This window comes from Ovis aries, chromosome 5 (assembly GCF_016772045.2).
Source record: "Ovis aries strain OAR_USU_Benz2616 breed Rambouillet chromosome 5, ARS-UI_Ramb_v3.0, whole genome shotgun sequence".
In the NCBI taxonomy this organism is placed as follows: domain Eukaryota; kingdom Metazoa; phylum Chordata; class Mammalia; order Artiodactyla; family Bovidae; genus Ovis; species Ovis aries.
Window position 1 is genome coordinate 50,386,813 of NC_056058.1, and position 18,646 is coordinate 50,405,458.

An 18,646-nucleotide genomic window follows, 5' to 3' on the forward strand; every position below is an offset into this window, starting at 1 on the left:
CGTGAGAGTCTGGGCTTGGCCGGAGGACAGTAGCATTGGTCCTAGGATGACAGGGCCATTTCCTTCCCGGCGGGGGTCAAATCCTCGGGAAGCCGAGCCATCCTGTCCAGCTACCTGTCCCAAGCGGGGCGCAGGCCGTGTCGCCTCTCTAGGAGGCTCCGGAGAACCGGCCACGCTGACCCTCTCAGGTGCAGAAAGCAAGCTTCCCCCGGCCCGCTGGGGAAGATTCCCAGCTACACATCCAGCCGGGGCATCTGAGGGCTGGAGCCAAGCCAGGCGTGCCCGATAGACCGGTGGAGAGCGCTCTCGCCTGACTGCCCGTCCTCCTCACCCGGACCCAGACTCGGCACCGCACCGTCACCGGGCGGCAGTGGGGGGGCTGCGCAGTCACGCGCGCACCACACTTGCGCTCAGAAGCGCGCAAGGCTCTCTCTCTCCGCCCCGCACACCTGGGCTCCGCCCCCTGGTCCCCGGCCGGCGATCGAAGGCTTTTGGAGACCCAGAGCGGCTGCGGCAGCGCCCCCCTTCTCCTTCCCTTTCCACGGCTGGAGTTGTCCGGAGCCTGTCGCCGGTCCCAACCAGCCCTCATCCCTTTCCATCCTTCCCTCCCCCCACCCCTGCCGCGGCACGGGTATCTGCAGCCGCAGCCCGGAGCCCTTGAGGCGGCGAAGGGGGGAGGGGAAGGAAGCAAGGGATGAGCGCCGGGAGGGCGTCGGGGGCCCTGAGCCGGACTAGGACGCCCCTGGAACCGGAGCCGGAGCCGGAGCCAGAACCAAACCACCGGTACCGGGTGGGCCAGGTGGTCAGGACGGGAGAACCCGAAAGGCGGGAGGGGGTGTGTGTGAGACAGTACAGGAAGGGGAAGGGGCTGCGGAGGCCTGACTCAGGCCCGCGCAGAAGAGATGTGGACGCTGACTCAGGCACTATCCTTGTGCCGGCCGCCTGAGAATTCCGTCCCATCTCGCTCTGCAGTGTCCTTGGGAGGGACGAAAGCTCAGGACAGGCTGGAAACGGGGAGCTCTGGGCGTCGGGGGAGCGGGACCAGGGTCGTGGAAGAGGGCCTGCGCAGCCGCCGTCTGACACCCCTGGCCCGGACCAGCACCCCTGGCACGGACAGCTCCTTGGTTGGGTAGGGGGTGGGGCCAGACCTCAGAGGCTTGTCTGTCTTGAATCCTGAGGACGGCATTCCTAACCCTCCCCCAATCCTTAGCTGCAGCCCCCTAACTCCAGGAGCCGCCCTGGCCCGTGCTCACCCGCCAGGGCCTCATGTCGGAACCACAGCCTGACCTGGAACCGCCCCAGCATGGGCTGTACATGCTCTTCCTGCTTGTGCTGGTCTTCTTCCTCATGGGCCTTGTAGGCTTCATGATCTGCCACGTGCTCAAGAAGAAGGGCTACCGCTGCCGCACCTCAAGGGGCTCGGAGCCTGATGACGCCCAGCTCCAGCCCCGTGAGTGAACAGCCTAAAACCTGGCTCAATCACCTTCCTCCTTCACCCTTCTCCCCACACCTCTTCCTGGCCAACAGACCCAGGCTAAATCCTGACCTAGCCAACAGACCCAGGCTAAATCCTGACCAAGATAGGAGGCCTAGTAATACTTTCTTGAGTCAGCAAGTGGGGTGCCACCACCCTGAAAGCAGGGCTAGAGAAGGCACCGTGGGTGGGAAGGGCCCACTGGTGGTAGTCCTGGACTCCCACTGATTTTCTCTTTTCTTCCCTGGCCCTTGAAATGCTAAGGTACAGAATGATGCAGTTTGGTAAAGGGGTGGGTCGAGCAATAAGCCATAGAAACCACCAGGTAACGTACCTTCAAAGTTGATCCATTTCCCACTGCCTCACCAACTTCTTTCATCCTTCAGCTGAGGACGATGACATGAATGAGGACACAGTAGAGAGAATTGTTCGCTGCATCATCCAAAATGAAGGTGGGTGTAGGCTGTCCCTTTGTCCCCCAGCTCCTCGACTTTCTCTTGCCCTTGCCTTTGCCTCCACTGACCCCTTCTTTTCCTTCTCCCCTCAGCCAACGCTGAGGCCCTGAAGGAGATGCTGGGGGACAGTGAAGGAGAAGGGACAGTGCAGCTGTCCAGGTGAGCTGGAAACATGGGCCAGTATGATTTAGTATCCTCTCCTCAAGCACATTCCTCTCCCAGTCTCCTTGCATGATTAGGGTGACAGGGGAGAGTAAGGCTGAATAATGGACAAGAAGAAGAAAGTTTGGTAAAAATCCTGAATCCTCCAAACCACATCTCTCCTTTAGATGTCATCAAGCCTAACCTTCATCCCTTATGCCACTCCCCTGGGTTAAACATTGCTCACTTTTTAGCCCTGGGAGGGAAAACAACACATGGTCAGTAACATCTTCATATTCAGTTTATTAGATAAAGACAATAAAAGAATGGTGCAGCCTGGGGGAAGTGGGACATCTGGGGGGGGTTTAAGGAGCACGCTGAAAGAACAGGAACAAACAGAACAGGAAGAAAAATGGGAATGTTCCCCCCTGCTCCCTTCCTCCCTACCGTCCAGCGTGGATGCCACCTCCAGCCTGCAAGACGGAGCCCCCTCCCATCATCACACAGTGCACCTGGGCTCCTCAGCCCCATGCATCCACTGCAGCCGCAACAAGAGACCCCCACTTGTCCGTCAGGGACGCTCCAAGGAAGGAAAGAGTCGCCCCCGGCCTGGGGAGACCACCGTGTTCTCTGTGGGCAGGTGGGTATATAGAGTACTCCAGCGACAGGGAGGTTGAGGTGGGGGTCCAGTGCTCAGGCATTTGACTCCAAAGGTGGGCCCTGGCTCTTTCTTCCTGGACTGGGAGCTACAGCAGGAGTCAGGCTGCACAATGTGCCCCACAACCTGAGGCTATCTCCCCTGCCTTAGATCAGAAGGACATGGCTCTCCAACCCAGGATGTCCCTGACCAGAGGAAAGGGCCAAGCAGTCTTTGAGAGTTGGCCCTAAGCCCCAGTGTCCCCTCCCCTCCCAGGTTCCGGGTGACGCACATTGAGAAGCGCTATGGGCTGCATGAGCATCGTGATGGCTCTCCTACGGACAGGAGCTGGGGGTCTGGTGGCGGGCAGGACCCAGGAGGCGGCCAGGGGCCTGGGGGAGGGCAGCCCAGGACAGGGATGCCTGCCATCGAAAGCCTTCCCCCTGAGAGGCCGCAGCCCCCGGCCCTCGCCAGCACCCCCATGCAGAATGGAGGACTCAGGGACAACAGCCGAGTCCCTCGTGCACTTGAGGGGAACCCTGGAGCCTCTACAGAGCCGATGCTTGGGGCTGGAGGGAGGGGCCCAAGCCCAGGGCCAGCCAGAAAAGAAGCAAACGGACAGCCAAGCAAACAGGACACCTCAGATCACCAGGTATGAAGACATGGCCAGCGCTTCAATGGGCTGAGCTCTTATTGCTCCTGTTCTGCTAGGCCACTGGTATGACCCACCTCCTGTTCTCTCATTGTCCACCCCTCCTCTCTCTCAGGTGTCCCCACCACGGGGAGCAGTGGGTATGTGAGGTGAGTCTGCCTGGGCCCCAAGTCAATCTTATCCTCCCAACCCCTATATGAAACTACCTCAGCCCATCAGTTCCCTGAATCCCTGGGGTCAACTGCAGGCTCAGCCTTTGGTACATATTCCTTGGTTCGGTGGTGGGGAGTGACCATGTGCTCCAGGGGGTAGGGAAGGTCCTGCAGCCTCTGGGGAAAAGCGGGGGGCTCCGCTTGAATAGGAGGCAACAGTCACCCTTCCTTTCCTCCAAGCCGCCTCCTTCACTGTGCTGACGGACTACCAGCTGGCAGGCCAGGGAGTGGGTTGGGCATGAAGCCCCTCCCCTCCCCTGGACAGCACTGCCCCCCAGCTGAGGGACCCACTCTACTTCCACCTGGAGTTGCACAGTCTCAGGCTGGGGGTACCTGGGGAGAAGTCTCATCCCTGGCCCTCAGCCTCCTCCCCTTCCCCTGCCTGCCCTCAGGCCACCTGACCTACCTTCCCCATCACCTCACTCCATATGCTAGAGCGTGGCGGCTGGGAGTAGGCCCCTGCCCTTGGTGGGCCCTTAAAGCAATAGCACCTTAGGTCCTCTGCCCTCTTGGCACAAGAGGCCCAGGCCCTGGCTCGGGCTTTGTGCCCTTTATTCACTGTCAATAAATCCGCTCAGACCATTACAGCTGCTTCGCATACTGGCTCCAGCTCCTTCTGACAGGCCTATCCCTGTCCCAGGCCCCAACCCCAGTGGCTCTGGCATCTGCAGTGGGGTGGTTCACAGAACCAGGGTGGAGACACAAATGAGCCAGAGCCACTCAAGACTTCGGGGAACAAATTCCAGTCCCAGAGATTTCAGGGTAGTTCACCACCCTAGAGATGGGGTGGTGGCAGAAGAGAAGGGGTAGTCTCAGCCCTAGAGATGGCTAAAGGATCATGGGGAAAAAGGAATGGGTTCCAGCCCCAGAAATGGGGAGAGAAGTAGTGTCTACCCCTGAAGGTGAGAATGGAAATCAGGGAGATTCCAGCATTTGACTGTGTCGCTTTGGATCACCATGGGAAGGGGCAGTCTGATAGCACGGAGATGGGGCAGCAGCATCACTGGGGGATGGAGATTCCCCCTGGCTTCAGGTGAGGGGATCTGGGTGGCCAGGATCCGGGGCTTTAGCCGGAGGGGGAGGCGGTGGACGCATCTGTAGGAAACACACAGTCAGTGCTCCCGGGGTTTCCCTTGCGGATATCCCATCCATTCCCTCCGCTCTGCAGATAGAACAGGACAAATTGGAAAAAAGTGACCCCTTTTCCAACACTCTCCTCCAAGGGAGGGGCCCTTACCGGCCTGAGTCGAGGTGCCATCATGTCCAGGGACCCAGGGCAGTCCAGGTCTTGATCTGGAAATAAGAACCACAAGTCAACCTACTGACTTTATTTTGTTCACTTCTGTATCTCCAGCTCTTAGGACCGTGAAAGTCACTCAGTTGTGTCCAACTCTTTGCGATCCCATGAACTGTACAGTCCATGGAATTCTCCAGGCCAGAATAATAGAGTGGACAGCTGTTCCCATCTCCAGGGGATCTTCCCAACCCAGGGATTGAACCCAGGTCTCCCACATTGCAGGCGGATTCTTTACCAGTTGAGCCAAGCAGGGAAGCCCAAGAATACTGGAGTGGGTAGCCTATCCCTTCTCCAGGGAATCTTCCAGACCCAAGAATCGAACCAAGGTTCCTGCATTGCAGGTGGATTCTTTACCAGCTGAGCTACTAGGACCATGGCACTCTGTAAATATTTTCTGATTTAACAAATAGTCACTAACCTGGGTCATAACATCCATCAATCCATCCAACCTCAACACTTACTGGGCACCTGCTGTATACTCAGCCCTGCTAAAGGTACCAAAGTAGGGGAAGTGGGATCAGAGCACCCCCACCCCTAATGGCTGTCAGTGACTGAATAATGAAACACCAACAAACACAATGAATGAGTACCAAAGTATCCAAAGTAAACTAAGGGTGCTGGAGAAGCAGGGTGCAGAAAATGGCAACAGGGGCTCCAGGGTCAGGGAGAGAGATGCAGAGAAGAAAGTGGAAATACCTTTTAGAAGAGATGGTCTTGGAAAAGATGGATGAGGAAAATGATGCAAACCAGATGTTTGCAAGATTCAAGAACACTAAGGATGTGTATTGGGAAAACACTGTGGGAGAAACTGGCGAATTTGAATAATAATGAGAAACAGTTACTGACTGCATACTTGCTATGTGCCCAGCACAACGCTGGGTACCCTACAGACATCTCTTTAACTGTCAAAACTCAATGAGGAAGGAACCTTCCTCCTCACTCTGTAAAGGCCCAGACAGGTTAAACTGCATGCTAGGAAGTCTGGGCAGAGTTTGACCAATGGGCCTGGCTCCAAAGCCCAAACTCTTCTACCATCAAGCCTCAGAGAGCCTGAGGGAGGAGGTTCCTGAGGGCAGGCAAAGGGGCCAAGTATAACCCAAGAGTCCCAGACTGCCAGTCTCTTACCCTCCTGGGGGCCCAGCTCCTTCTACTCACCACCAGGCAGGACAAGTGCAGGGGATCCATCCACAGCAGAGGTGGGTGCAGGAGGGGAGAAGCTGGGAGGGGAAGGGGATGGCAGCATCTGGGAATGAGAGGGCAAAGGCTTATTCCTGGCATGTGGGAAGGTTTCACCAGCCATTCCTCCCATCCCATCTTCAGTTCCTACCCCATCACTTCCCAAGCTAGAAAGCAGCCAAATGCTTGTATATGGGTAAGGTTGTAGGTGATACACATTTCAACAGCCCATATGTATTGACACTTAATATGTCCCAGGCATCTTGCTGGCACTTCACATGCACTAAAAATTTATTCATTCCTCACCACCACCCCATGAAGGAGGTATTTGATGATTACTATGTCAGAGGAAACACTCAGATTAAACCATCTATCCCAAATCACAGATCTAGTTAGTGACAAAATCTTGCTAGAACAATAGGTACCATATATCAAAGCACCTCCTAGGGGCCATTGGGCTAAGCCTTTTACCTCCGTTATCTCACATCAGGAAAGTTAGTCTCCCAGAAAAGATATCATTATCCGCCTTCTACATGCATGTGAAGAAACAAGCTCAGAGAGGCCTAATCATTGCCTCAAGAAATCGAATAGGAATCTGAACTTAAATCCAGCTCTAAAACAGGGCAACCAAACTCTTATGAAGACTGCCTTGCTTTCCCTTTTCTCTGGAGGCCCAAGCCACAATATAGGGAATGGGGTATTAAGATGAATATGGGATCTCCGTGAATGGGAAGGTCAACCAGAGATGCCTGGGGACCCAGGGAAAAGGAAGGCTCACCTGCTCAGGGTCTGAGAGTTCAGATGGTCCTGGGGGGCCAAGTAGCTCCTCCACCAGCAGGGAGGGGAAGACCCCAACATGGCCCCCAAATTCTCCCCTCCAGAAGCCGTCATCCACTCCATCCTGGGCCCGGGGCAGCAGGCGGATGAGCGCCCCCTCAGGGAAGCTCAGCTCCTCGGCGCTCTGTCCAGTGTAGCTGTACAGTGCACGAGCCAGGAACGCTGTAGAAGCCCAGGAGAGATGGTGAGGGGAGGAGGGAAGCAGCGTGCCCTGGACCACGACACCCCAGGGCCACAATGACTCAGCAATTCTTGTCCCTTTCTTACCTGTGGGCTCTGCCCCCAAAGGGTTGTCGCCGTCACAGCTGCTCTCAGGGAAGGAGAGGTCCACGAAGTTGAGATAGCGCTCAGGGACAAAGCCTACCTCACCGTGCTGGTTCCGAGCCTGCTCTCCCAGCAATGTGAACAGAAAGTGGGCTTGCCTCAGCTGTCCACGGCCCTGGCCCTTCTTCACTCAGGCTTCCAGCTTTTCTGGCTGGGTCTTTATGGGCCACAGAGAAGTCCCTCCCACTGCTCCCTTGCCAAGGTCTGAGCCCGAGGTCCCTACCCACCTTGACCCATTCATCGGCATCTCCCTCCTCTATGACCTCCAGCCACTCGCCCTCTGTGATGGTCAGCTCGTCCTCACGTCCTGCCTGGGCCCCATAAAGAAGAATTCAGGACTAGTGGTCCCCTAGCCCTGATGGTCTGAGGTCCTTACCCCCATTCACACCTGATAGCCAAACACCACATGGGCGGGGCAGGGGAGGGGCCTTGTGGCCAGGGCTGTGGGGGCAGGCTCCTCAAAGAGTTCCCCAGTCTCCTCACATTCCTCAAAGTCAGACAGCTCAGCATCCTCAGCCTGTAGGGGCAGAGAAAAGACATCACTGTGAGGCCCGGTCTCAAGTACCCTCTGTGTCTCCCACTCCTCCATCCTTCCGTTAACCTTGTGGATCCTCCTCCAAGGCAGTACCACCCCACCGTTCACCCTGGATCACAAGGAGTCGTCACAGGGCAGGAGAACACTAATGATAATCACAGAGTTACAGTAGTGAGTGCTTACTGTGTGCCAGGCACAGTGCTATGTATCTTATGTACCTTGTCTTGTTTAAGCTTCTTAATGGCGTGCATGCTCAGTCATGTCCAACTCTTTGCAACCCCATGGACTATAGCCTGCCAGGCTCCTCTGTCCATGGAATTTTCTCAGGCAAGAATACTGGAGTGGGTTGCCATTTCCTACTCCAGGGGATCTTCGTGACCCAGGGATCAACCCACATCTCCTGCACCTCTTGCATGGGCAAGCGGATTCTTTACCACTGGTGCCACCAGAGAAGCCAAGTTTCTTAATTAACAAGTTCCTGTGTTATTTTGTGGAACTACCAACCTCATTTTACTTATGAGGAAACTGAGGCTCAGAAAGCTTAAATCACTTTCCAAGATCACAGAGCTAGTAAATGGAGTGTCTGGTACTCAAACTGCTTACAGCCTGCTCTCAGGACCTTAGTTCATCACCACCATTCTATATTCACAGTAAAAGTTAACTGAGAACTCTCTCTGTTACAAACTGTGCCAAGAATTAAACACTTAAGTGATTCCATTCAAGCCTCACAACAACCTGTTGAGTTACGTACCATTGTGATTCCTACTTCATAAGGTCCGCTTTCCACTAGGGCTCTTTACCCTCCCAAGTATGCAAGGCTGAGTGGAGGGAGCTCACCGTGGGAGAGAAGTCCCTCTGGGACAGCCGGGCCTCACTGAGCCGTCGCTCCTGCTCCACCTCATCCTGGGCCTGGGTCATGGCTGGCTTCAGCCAGTGCTGCACGTCCAGGCCAGCTCCCTGCAGCAGGGCCAGGCGGGCAGCCCCCTTCACCTGGCTCACCTGACGTGGGGAAGAGGGGTCAACCCAGGCGATGGCTGGGTCTGCCTTTGGGAAGTGAGTGGAGCCTCCCCAGGTATGTCCACCCTCTACGACCTCCTGCTTGCAGTCTCCCCACCATCAGATGGAGTGGAGGAGGCCGGAGGGGATGTGATCTCAGTGGCCCTAAACCCACGGCATGGTGCCTCACCTGGGCCCGTCGGATGCTCTCCCTTACTTCCTGCAGCCGCTGTTCTATGCCTGGAGCCTCTCGCTCTGGAGCCTGCTGCCGCCTCTGCTCCAGCCGCTGCAGCACCTGGTTGGGGAGGTGGAGGACAGGGGAGGGTGGCGATACCATAGGGCACAACTTAGAACAACCTGGTAGTTAGCTAGTTGCTTCACATGCATTCTGTCATTTAATCTTCCCTGGGATGTCGGTGCTATTATTAGCCCCACTTTAATGACAAGGAAACTGAAGTCCAAAGAGCTGAAGTCACTCAGTACCCTCTTACTCAGGGTTATATAACTAGGAAGCAACAGAGCAGGATTTGAGTCCAGGTGAGTCTTGCTCCCAAGACTATGCTCTTAATTACTGTGCCACACTGTCGGCTTGAATTACTCTTCCCTCCCCTCCTGCCTACAGCCCCATGACATACCTCAGTGACTCTGGGACCCCCATCTCTCAGCATTTCTTGCCCAGCCATGACACCTGCACCCCCATCTCACCCGATGCCCATGATGCTGGATCTTATAGTCTCGGGCAGCTCGGCTCGTCCAGCGTTGAACTTCTTTCTCCAGGCCACTCTCCCCTGCCACACCTCCTGCACCCCCTTCCAGCTCCAAGACACACACCTGAATGAATAGAGAGCTGTGAGGACTGCCTGATGCTGCTCCTTTACACCTCCTCCCTACAGTTCCCTCCTTATCTCCTCCCCACAAACAGGTGGGAGCACACACCTATGACTGTGGACACAGGTGTGCTTCTGTGTGGACACACAAACACAGTCCTGGAAATGGGATCCAGGTTGAGGGGAAGAGGCAGAATGAAAAAGACAGTGAAATGAAAAGAGAGAAGGGTGGGATAAAGAGTGTTAATCTGTGTCCTGGTGGGAGGGAGGTGAACTGGGGTTCTGAAACCCTCTCTCCATGGTTTAACAGTCTCTAAGTAAATTCCATGGGCTTCCCTGGTGGCTCAGTGGTAAAGAATCTGCCTATCCATGCAGGAGGAGATGTGGGTTTGATCCCTGAGTTGGGATGACCCCCTGGAGAAGGAAATGGCAACCCACTCCAGTATTCTTGCCTAGGAAATCCCATGAACAGAGGAGCCTGGTGGGCTACAGTCCATGGGGTCACAAAGAGTCGGACATGACTGAGCAACTAAAGAACAACAAAGTTAATACTAGGATGTGAATAATGGGAGAGAGGCCTAAACCACAGTCCCCTTTACAACTGGCCTGGATCCACCTAGCACAGAGGTCTCACCTGATCATTCCCTGCTGGCTGAAACTGCTGAGGTGGGGTGGGGGAAAACACTCCAGGTTCCTGAAGAAAAAGCTCCAGATCCTGCTCCCAGCTTACCTTGGGGGTTGGAAAAAATCAAAGTCAGCCACTCACTGGCTCCCTCTCCAAGCTTGTTCCCAGCCTTTCTTGGAAGAGAGAGGACAAAGTGAGAAGGAAATGGGCAGACATGTGGTGGGGTAGGCTGTACTGGGAAAGAAGGGTAAAGAGGATCTCTGGAGGGCTCCAATAGGGCACAGCCCTCACCTGGGAGGTCGCTTGCCTCCCGCGGCGAGCATGCTCCAGGGCCATCTCTGCAGCTTCCAGCTCTGTGCGGCTTAGTGAGGTCAGTGGGTCCCTCAGGTGTTCTAACAGCTCACTGACCAGAGCCTGGAAAGAGTCCCAAGATGCTGACACTACCCTCCCCCCAAGCAGGCTCTCTGTCCAGGTTTGGGTGGGAGATGGGCATGAGGTATGGGAAATTGAGAAGGAATAAGACATTATTATTGCTTCTAAAAACAGACCCTCTTGTGTACACAGCACTTAACAGTTTAAAAAGCATTTTCACATTCATTCTCTCCCTTGAGCCCCATTAGTCTTATAAAGTAGTCTGAGCAGTTGAGGAAACAGGAGTTCAGAAGGGTTAAGTGTTGTGCACAATGTCACGCAGCCAGCTAGAAGCAGAAGCCAGGAATGTCTCTTCTGCCCATTCTAAGCAGGATAGCTCCCCCGCCCTACTCAGCCTGTCGGTGATGGGAAGCAGGGAGAGGCACTCCCTGCAGAGAGGCAGGGGTATCTAGGCTGAGACTAGCCTTGAGCAGGGCCGGCAGTTCTTCCTGGTAGTAGTGGTCAAGGTGGGCATTGGTGGCCACCAAGTTAAGCAGGTACTCATTGCGGGCTGCTCTCAGCTGCTGGGAGTACTGGGCCGACTGGGCAGACAGCTAGGAGAGGAACATAGGTGTCAGCTGGGAGCTCTAGACTCTTGGGGGTCTTCCAAGGCCAACCCAGATCCAGAAAGAATTCTCACATTATTGAGATAACTGGCAAACTATACTAAAAATTTTGCATACTCACAACTCCTGATCAAAATCCTCTAGTGGAAACTACATACATTTAAAAGAAAATCCCAACTGCTCCTTACCATGGCCTACCATGGCCAACATGAGCTGGCCCCAGCACCCTCTCTCTTTCCACAATGCTCATCCCCCTGCTCACAGTGCTCCAGCCACCCTGGCCTTCTCTCAGTTCCTTGAGCCGACAAAGTTATTCTCACCTCAGAGCCTTTGCACTTATCATTGCCTCTCCCTAGAATGTTCTTCCCCTACACCTTTGCACAGCTGGTTCCTTCTTGACACTCAGCCCACCTGTTCAGAGAGGCTTTCCCTCTAAATTGGAGACGGCAATGGCACCCCACTCCAGTACTCTTGCCTGGCAAATCCCATGGATGGAGCAGCCTGATGGGCTGCAGTCCACAGGGTCGCTACGAGTCAGACACGACTGAGGGACTTCACTTTCACTTTTCACTTTCATGGATTGGAGGAGGAAATGGCAACCCGCTCCAGTACTCTTGCCTGGAGAATCCCATGGACGGGGGAGCCTGGTGGGCTGCCGTCTATGGGGTCACACAGAGCTGGACACGACTGAAGCTACTTAGCAGCAGTAGCAGCCCTCTAAATTACACTCCCCTGTTATGCTTTATCAAAGGGCCTTCTTTTCATTTATTCTGAATCTTTGTGTATTTACTATCTGTCCCCCCCAACCAGGCTGTGAAGGCAGGAACTCTACTGGTAGTGTTCCCCACTGTATCCCCCGTGTTTCAAACAATGCCTAGTACATAAAAGTCCTCAATAAGTGCATAAAAAAGGAACGAAAAACAAAGGTACTATGTCTATTTTATAGATGAAGAAAATGAGCCTCAGAGAGAACAAGTTTACCAAGGTCATGCACCAAGGAAGTAGGGTAGCCTGGATTCATCCCAGTCTCTCTGACTTATGCCCCTAAGTTCCAAACCACTAGACTAATCTGTCTACCTCTCCCTGCCCCCACTCATGCCCACATCCTCTGAACCTTGGTGCTGAGTTTCTGAAGACTGGTCCGAGTGTGAAAGAGGCCATGGTCACTTCGGTTAAGCCTGTGCAGGCAAAGGAAAGGAGTGGAGGTCAGACCCAGCCATGGTGCCTTGGCTCTACACCCTGTCCCCAGGCTTCCCAACTCCCCATCAGCCCACCTGGCCTGGACATCAGCCGCCTTCTCCTGGGCCAAGGCCCAGACGCGTTCCCGCTGCCCATACAGCTTTCGGCTTCGGCTCAGCTCCCGGACAGACTGCAGCACCTCAGCCTGTGCCCTCTGGAGGTTCTCTGCTCCCTAGGGGCATGGACACAGAAGTCCTGATCCAGACCACCTCCATCCCTGAGTTAGCCCTTCCTTCACCCCATCCACTGAACCATACCTTCCGAAGCACCTGCTCCTTAGCACTCCGCCCCGTGCCCCCAGCCAGGTCACGGTATCGGTCAGATGCCTGGAGCCGGGCTTGGCCCCCAGCCACGGTGGCATCTAGCAGGCAGCGCCAGGCACCGAACACCATCCTGCCTCTCCCCAGAGAAAGAATGTGTTAAGGAGGGGAGCACTCCAAAGCTTCACCAGATGCCCCCCTCCCAGCACCACGGGAGACAGACAGCTTTCCCATCCCCCTAGTCTGGGAGCCCATCAATCGATCCGCCCATTATCTCAGCCACAAGGATCCCTCTTGCCCTCCACCGCCATCCAGTGTCCTTGCTGGGTCAGCTGCTCTCCTCCTGCTGTATCAGCTCCACCTACAGCTCACGTGCCCTCCCCACAGGTTCCTGGGGTTAAATGCCTCATTCCTTCTTGGCCCCTAGTTCCCCCCACCCCACCCCACTATGGGATTCACCTGCTGTCCATCTCCCCACTCCGGTGTCCTTCCCTCTTCAAGAATGGCCCAGCCAGTTTCTGGAGTGCCTGGTGGGAAAATCATCACAGACCCAATTCCCTTTCAAAGACCCCAATGTGTGAGAACACAGGACCAGAATATGATAATATCCCTCACTTTGCTAACTGCTTTACATGCATTAACTTATTCCATCCTTGCAAGAATCCTGCGTGAAGGTACAATTATTGTTATTCCCATTTTACAGAGAAAGAAATTGAGGCCCAGAAGGTTAAGTAACTTGTCCAAGGTCACACAACTAAATAGTACCACAGCAGGGACTTGACACACACGCCTGATTCTAGGCACATGCTCTTGACCAGAACAGGAGTATGTGTGGAGCCACACTGCTGGTGGTGTAAAGGAGGCCAGAACAAAAGGGAAGGTTCAGAGAAAAGAGTCCCATACCTGCCCATACTCCCGTTCAATGGCCGCCCTCTGCTTGCTGTAGGATCTGTGAAGATTGGGGGGGGTGGGGTGGGGGTGGTGTTCCTGTTTGGTCCATTTCTCCCACCCTCCATCCTCTCTTCAGCGTGGGCAGGAAGGAGTGGGGAGTCAGGCCTACAGAGTGACTACACTGACACTGAAGAGAGAGTCCTTGAGATCACCTCGGGCAGCCGCAGCACAGGACAACCGCACCTCAATGCTCAGAGACTCAGCAGGATCCTCCCTACCCCTGGAAAACCATCTGTGGGCTTGGAGGTGAGGACGCATGGGGGCCTGGGTACAGAGTCTGCCAGCCTTCCAACAGGTCTGGAAGGGGGGAGGGGTTCTGCCCAAAGCTTGATTGTGGGGGTGGCGGGGCAGTGTGGAGTGAAGGGCTTTGAGAGAGGGTCCCAGTGTGTTTATATGTTTTGGAGTGGGCGGAAGGATAATTCCTATCCAGTATGAGAGAGGCCTAGGGTGAAGGACTTGAATGGGCAGGTTGGAGAGCTCTTCACCCCCGCCCGCCCCGACAGCTGTAGTATGTTGGCGAAGGGGCGGAGCATGTGACTGGGAAAGTGGGGGTATGTGGAGGGGGTCAGGGGCTACCTGATATCCTCCAGTAGGTCTGCCTCTCTCTGCTGCCGGGTCTGAAGGATGCTCAGCTGCTCCAGGAAGCGAAGCTTCACCTCCTGGGCCGGCTTCACCTGTAGGGGTAAAAAGAGGATGAAGACCCCTGGCGCGGGGACCTGAAAAACACTCCACGCTGGGAGCGGTGAGGGGGCGGGGCCAAGGAGGAGATGGGATGTTTCCTCGGTTACTTCTGGGTTGGCCTTTGACCCCTTCCTACTCTTCGACCTCTCCGGGCGGGTCTGGTGCCCGATTGGTCCCCATCACTCCCCCCACCCGCCAGGAGTCCCCGTTTCCAGGCCAAGCTCACTTTTCGGGGCGGCGGCTGCATCTCCGCTCCGGCCCAGGCAGCGACTCGACTCCGGAACTCGAGGAAGCCCCGCCCACGTGTAAGCCCCGCCCCTGTCCGGCTCCGCCCTCGCCCCGCCCACGCCTGATTAGTCTGCTTGCTGCGCGGCAGAGCGCGAGGGGGCCGCAGAGAAACTAAACCTCCGTTACTGCTGCCAATACCCCGGAAAGGGTCCGCGGCGCCCGGTGGACGCTGAGTCCGCTGGACAGTAGGGGGGAACCTCAGGTTTCTGTGTCAAGACGCCTGGGTTCTATTTCTAGTACGGAGCTGCTGACTCAGCCCATAATTATTTCTAATCATTCATTTACATATGCAGATCTCTAATCCTGACGCGACGGCTGAAGGAAGGCGAGGAACTCAATCTGTGACCAGGAAAACTGAATCACTGGATACCTCATCGAAGATGCATCTGATGAGGGAAACAGGGCTGGTCCTAGGCCTTTTCCCAATTCCCACTGAACTGGAAAAGCTGGTGTGGGAGCGAGGATGAGAAAGACGCCTGGAGCCTGGAAGGAACCAGAACCAGAGGAAAAGACAGTACATCCTGGGCCAGTGGAGAAGGAACAACCAGCAGGCGGAGCTGGGAGATGAACGTGGGGACCTGTGGCCTAGAAAGCCTCTATGACCTTTAGGTTCTGCACCCTTAAGGTTCTGCACCCCAGGACATACCCTGCTCCACCCCACCCCCGCACCGCCTTCTGAAGATCAGCACGCCCTTTCCTCATCCTTCTCACCTTTCCGTGGCTCACACCTCCTCACCACACCCGACTTGGAAAAGGCAGGTGTCTGTGGCCCAAATTCCAGATTCATATTTCCAACAGCTCACCTCCATGAAGATCACCTCAGGAGATCTAAGTAGGTACCTCAAACTTTTAAAACAGCTCTTGCACCTGATCCTTCCCCAGTCACCTCTCCCAGTTAACATTACTAAATGGAACCATTCTCCATACAGTGAGGAAAGTCATAAACCCAGAGTCTATGTGCCTTCCCTTCTACCCCCACATTCCATCCATCAGTTCTGTTTGTCACTTGTGTCCAATTCTTTGAGACCCCATGGACTGCAGCACACCAGGTCTCCCTGTCCATCACCAACTCCCAGAACTTACTCAAACTCATGTCCATTGAGTCGGTGATGCCCTCCAACTATCTCATCCTCTGTCGTCCCTTTCTCTTCCTACCTTCAATCTTTCCCAGCATCAAGGTCTTTTCCAGTGAGTCAGTTCTTCACATCAGGTGGCCAAAGTATTGGAGTTTCAGCTTCAGCATCAGTCCTTCCAATGAATATTCAGGACTGATTTCCTTTAGGATGGACTGGTTGGATCTCCTTGCAGTCCAAGGGACTCTCAAGACTCTTCTCCAATACCACAGTTCAAAAGCATCAATTCTTTGGCGCTCAACTTTCTTTATAGTCCAGCTGTCACATCCATACATGACCACTGGAAAAACCATAGCTTTGACTAGATGGACCTTTGTTGGCAAAGTAATGTCTCTGCTTTTTAATATGCTGTCTAAGTTGGTTATAACTTTCCTTCTAAGGAGTAAGCCTCTTTTAATTTCATGGCTGCAGTCACCATCTGAAGTGATTTTGGAGCCCCCCAAAATAAAGTCTGTCACTATTTCCACTGTTTCCCATCTATTTCCCATGAAGTGATGGGAAGATGCCATGATATTCGTTTTCTGAACGTTGAGTTTAAATCCAACTTTTTCACTCTCCTCTTTCATCAAGAGGCTCTTTAGTTCTTCGCTTTCTGCCATCAGGGTGGTGTCATCTGCATATCTGAGGTACTGATATTTCCATCAGCAAGTCTTAAATGTTCTATCTCCCACTTAATAACTTCTCTCAATTTCTAGAACCAACAGCCTTGTCCAAGCCCCCATTATCAGTCTCCCATATGGTCTGGTACCTGGTCTCTTTGCTTTCAGTCTTCCCCCCAACAACCCATTGTTCAGAAAACAGCCTGAGTGATCAATCTTTTTTAAAAAAGGAGAAAATTTCATCCCTCTCTTCCCTAAAACTCTTCGATTGCTTCATAATAAAATCATGGCCTACAAGACTGTGCATGATTAGGTCCCTGCCCATCTTTCCCCCTCAGCCCATACTGTGGTGTCACTCCAGTCTCCTTGCTCTTCCCCCAATATGCCAAGTCCCTTCACACTGCAGACCCTTCATAGCTACTGCCTTGCCATTCCTTCTGGAGTGCTCCTTCTTCCAGCATTCCACATGCCTGGCTTCTTCTTTTTACATTTCAGCTCTTCACAGAAACCCTTCCACCCAGCCCAGTGCCACCTCCACAAGCACATCACTTTGGTTTAGTTGTTTCACAGCACTGATTGTGTGCATTTTCTGTTTTCCCTCTACAGTGGAAGCTCCATTAAAGCAAGGACCCCATCTCTTTTGTTCACACTATATCCCCAATACCTGGCACCAATTAGGTGTTCAGTATATACATGCTGAATAACTGAATGAATGAATGGCAGCCTTTTTGTTTCAAGGTTTATTAACAGTGACCCATCCTTTCTGGCTCCTCTTTGCCCCAGCTCCCAACCCTAATCAACCTCCCACTCGAGGGCTTCAATGTAGTTTCTGAATGTTGAAGGTGGGGTAGGATAAACTTGGAGATCATTCAAATTTGTGCCTTCCAGGGACTTCCCTGGCAGTCCAGTGGTTAAGACTTCACACTTCCACGGCAGGGGGATGCCAGTTTGATCCCTGGTCAGGGAACTAAGATCCCGCATGCCGAGTGGTGTGGCCAAAAAAAAAATTTTTTTGCCTTCCAAATCTTTTTACTGTTAATGCATAAAACAATTCTTTTCAAACCCCAAATCTCTTACAGAACCCCTACATATCAAATACATAAAGCAGGAATTGCCGTCTTGAGGGACACTATGTGGGGCTTACAGTTCTGAGAAAGTTTAACATTCATTGTTCTGATTTCAGTTACTTCCTGGGACAGGTGAGTCAGCGGAGGCCGAGCGCAGCACCATGACCTGCCCCTTTTCTGAGCCGGATGCTGTCTCGGGAGCTCTTGGCCCTGTGCTCCTTCCACAGCATCAGACTGGACTCTGGGTCTTTCCAGCCAGGGCAGACGTGCCCCAGCAGTGTCTGCCATGGGGAGAGCTTGGGTCTTTGATTACCTACCCCTCAGACTGCTGTCCCAGAGTCATGTGAGGGGCTGGCTGGGGGGTAGACTGGAAGTGCAGGGAGTTTGGGTGGGGAAGCCAGGTGTCTGTGTTGGAAGGCCACTGGGGCTCGGGGGCTGGGAGCTGGACGGTTGAGAAGGGCTGCCCAGGCCTATGGTGGTCTCTCCCTTCCTCAGGATGAGGCTGCTCAGCTCTTGGAGTAGCTGTTCCTCCAGGGACCCATGTGTCTGGGGACTGCTCTTGGAAGGGGGGCCCGGAGGGGGCTCAGGCGGCCTCTCCTCCCAGGCCTGGGGGCCTGCTTTGGACAGAAGATATTGATCAAAGGACCTCTGGCTGGGGAGGGCGGTCTCCGGCTTGGCTGTCCGCTCCCGTGGGGTAGAGAAGGAGGTGGAGATGTCCTTGGTCAGCTCGGGGAAGGCCCCCACTTCCTCATACACCGGCTCCTCATACACAGGCTCCTCCAGTTCTTCCTGCTCCTCCACAGACCCCTGGGACGACTTCATTGGCTGGATGAGAATGGGGTCACCAGAGGCAGGCACAGAGTTAGAGTTCCCAGATTATTAACCGCTAACATTTATTGAGCTCTTCCTTTTGAGATGCTGCAAAAATACTTTCGCATGTATGATGTCAAAAACAGCCCTGTATGATGGATACACTGCAGGTGACTGAGCTGAGGTACAGAGGAGTTAAATAAGTTGCCCAGGATCACACAGTAGTAAATGGTGGAGCTGGGGCTTGAACCCAGGTCTGTCTGACTCCAAAATGCATTCACTTAACCATTTCCTTCTACTTCTCAAATTCTGTGACCACTTCCCCCTTTCTTCACTGCATCCTACCATCCCTTGTTTTCCTCATTCCTTCAGGTCACAACACTCTCTGTCCACCCGCACACACACTCATGGATGGCCTGCGTTGGGCAAATACAGAGAGCACATGGACTCAAG

At 54.1% G+C, this 18,646-nt stretch overlaps 3 protein-coding genes across 13 annotated transcripts in view; 1 reads left to right on the forward strand and 2 right to left on the reverse strand.

The window, feature by feature from the left end:
* The first annotated feature begins 483 nt into the window (after window positions 1-483).
* Window positions 484-4,156, forward strand: RELL2 (RELT like 2). Of its 3 annotated transcripts, none has more exons than XM_027970344.3 (8): window positions 484-799; window positions 1,211-1,450; window positions 1,861-1,926; window positions 2,022-2,088; window positions 2,525-2,710; window positions 2,984-3,359; window positions 3,475-3,508; window positions 3,752-4,156. In XM_027970344.3, exons 2-7 carry the CDS (start codon window positions 1,267-1,269, stop codon window positions 3,505-3,507), a joined length of 912 nt encoding a protein of 303 aa, XP_027826145.1. In that variant the 5' UTR covers window positions 484-799; window positions 1,211-1,266; the 3' UTR covers window position 3,508; window positions 3,752-4,156. The 3 variants fall into 3 exon arrangements, with proteins under 3 accessions (XP_027826145.1, XP_027826144.1, XP_004008952.1); XM_027970343.3 differs by having other exon boundaries at window positions 484-790; XM_004008903.6 differs by having other exon boundaries at window positions 484-783.
* FCHSD1 (FCH and double SH3 domains 1) lies at window positions 2,354-14,575 on the reverse strand. Of its 3 annotated transcripts, none has more exons than XM_012178644.4 (20): window positions 14,523-14,575; window positions 14,192-14,289; window positions 13,568-13,613; window positions 13,124-13,191; window positions 12,662-12,797; window positions 12,440-12,576; window positions 12,280-12,343; window positions 11,025-11,153; window positions 10,480-10,602; window positions 10,198-10,293; window positions 9,442-9,567; window positions 8,927-9,031; window positions 8,578-8,739; window positions 7,594-7,722; window positions 7,433-7,516; window positions 7,149-7,266; window positions 6,823-7,043; window positions 6,024-6,111; window positions 4,809-4,864; window positions 2,354-4,666 (listed from the first exon to the last, which is right to left on the reverse strand). In XM_012178644.4, exons 1-20 carry the CDS (start codon window positions 14,541-14,543, stop codon window positions 4,601-4,603), a joined length of 2,073 nt encoding a protein of 690 aa, XP_012034034.1. In that variant the 5' UTR covers window positions 14,544-14,575; the 3' UTR covers window positions 2,354-4,600. The 3 variants fall into 3 exon arrangements, with proteins under 3 accessions (XP_012034034.1, XP_004008951.1, XP_012034036.1); XM_004008902.5 differs by having other exon boundaries at window positions 12,662-12,803; XM_012178646.5 differs by lacking the exons at window positions 14,192-14,289; window positions 14,523-14,575 and having other exon boundaries at window positions 12,662-12,801.
* A 2,466-nt stretch (window positions 14,576-17,041) lies between these two features.
* The window catches only part of ARAP3 (ArfGAP with RhoGAP domain, ankyrin repeat and PH domain 3), a 29,580-nt gene continuing 27,975 nt past the window's right edge, over window positions 17,042-18,646 (reverse strand). For all 7 annotated transcript variants that reach the window (XM_027970348.2, XM_042250597.1, XM_042250598.1 and 4 more), the window contains one exon: window positions 17,042-18,208. In XM_027970348.2, coding sequence (XP_027826149.1) covers window positions 17,723-18,208 — 486 coding nt within the window. In that variant the 3' untranslated portion in view covers window positions 17,042-17,722. The remainder of the gene's footprint in view (window positions 18,209-18,646) is intronic.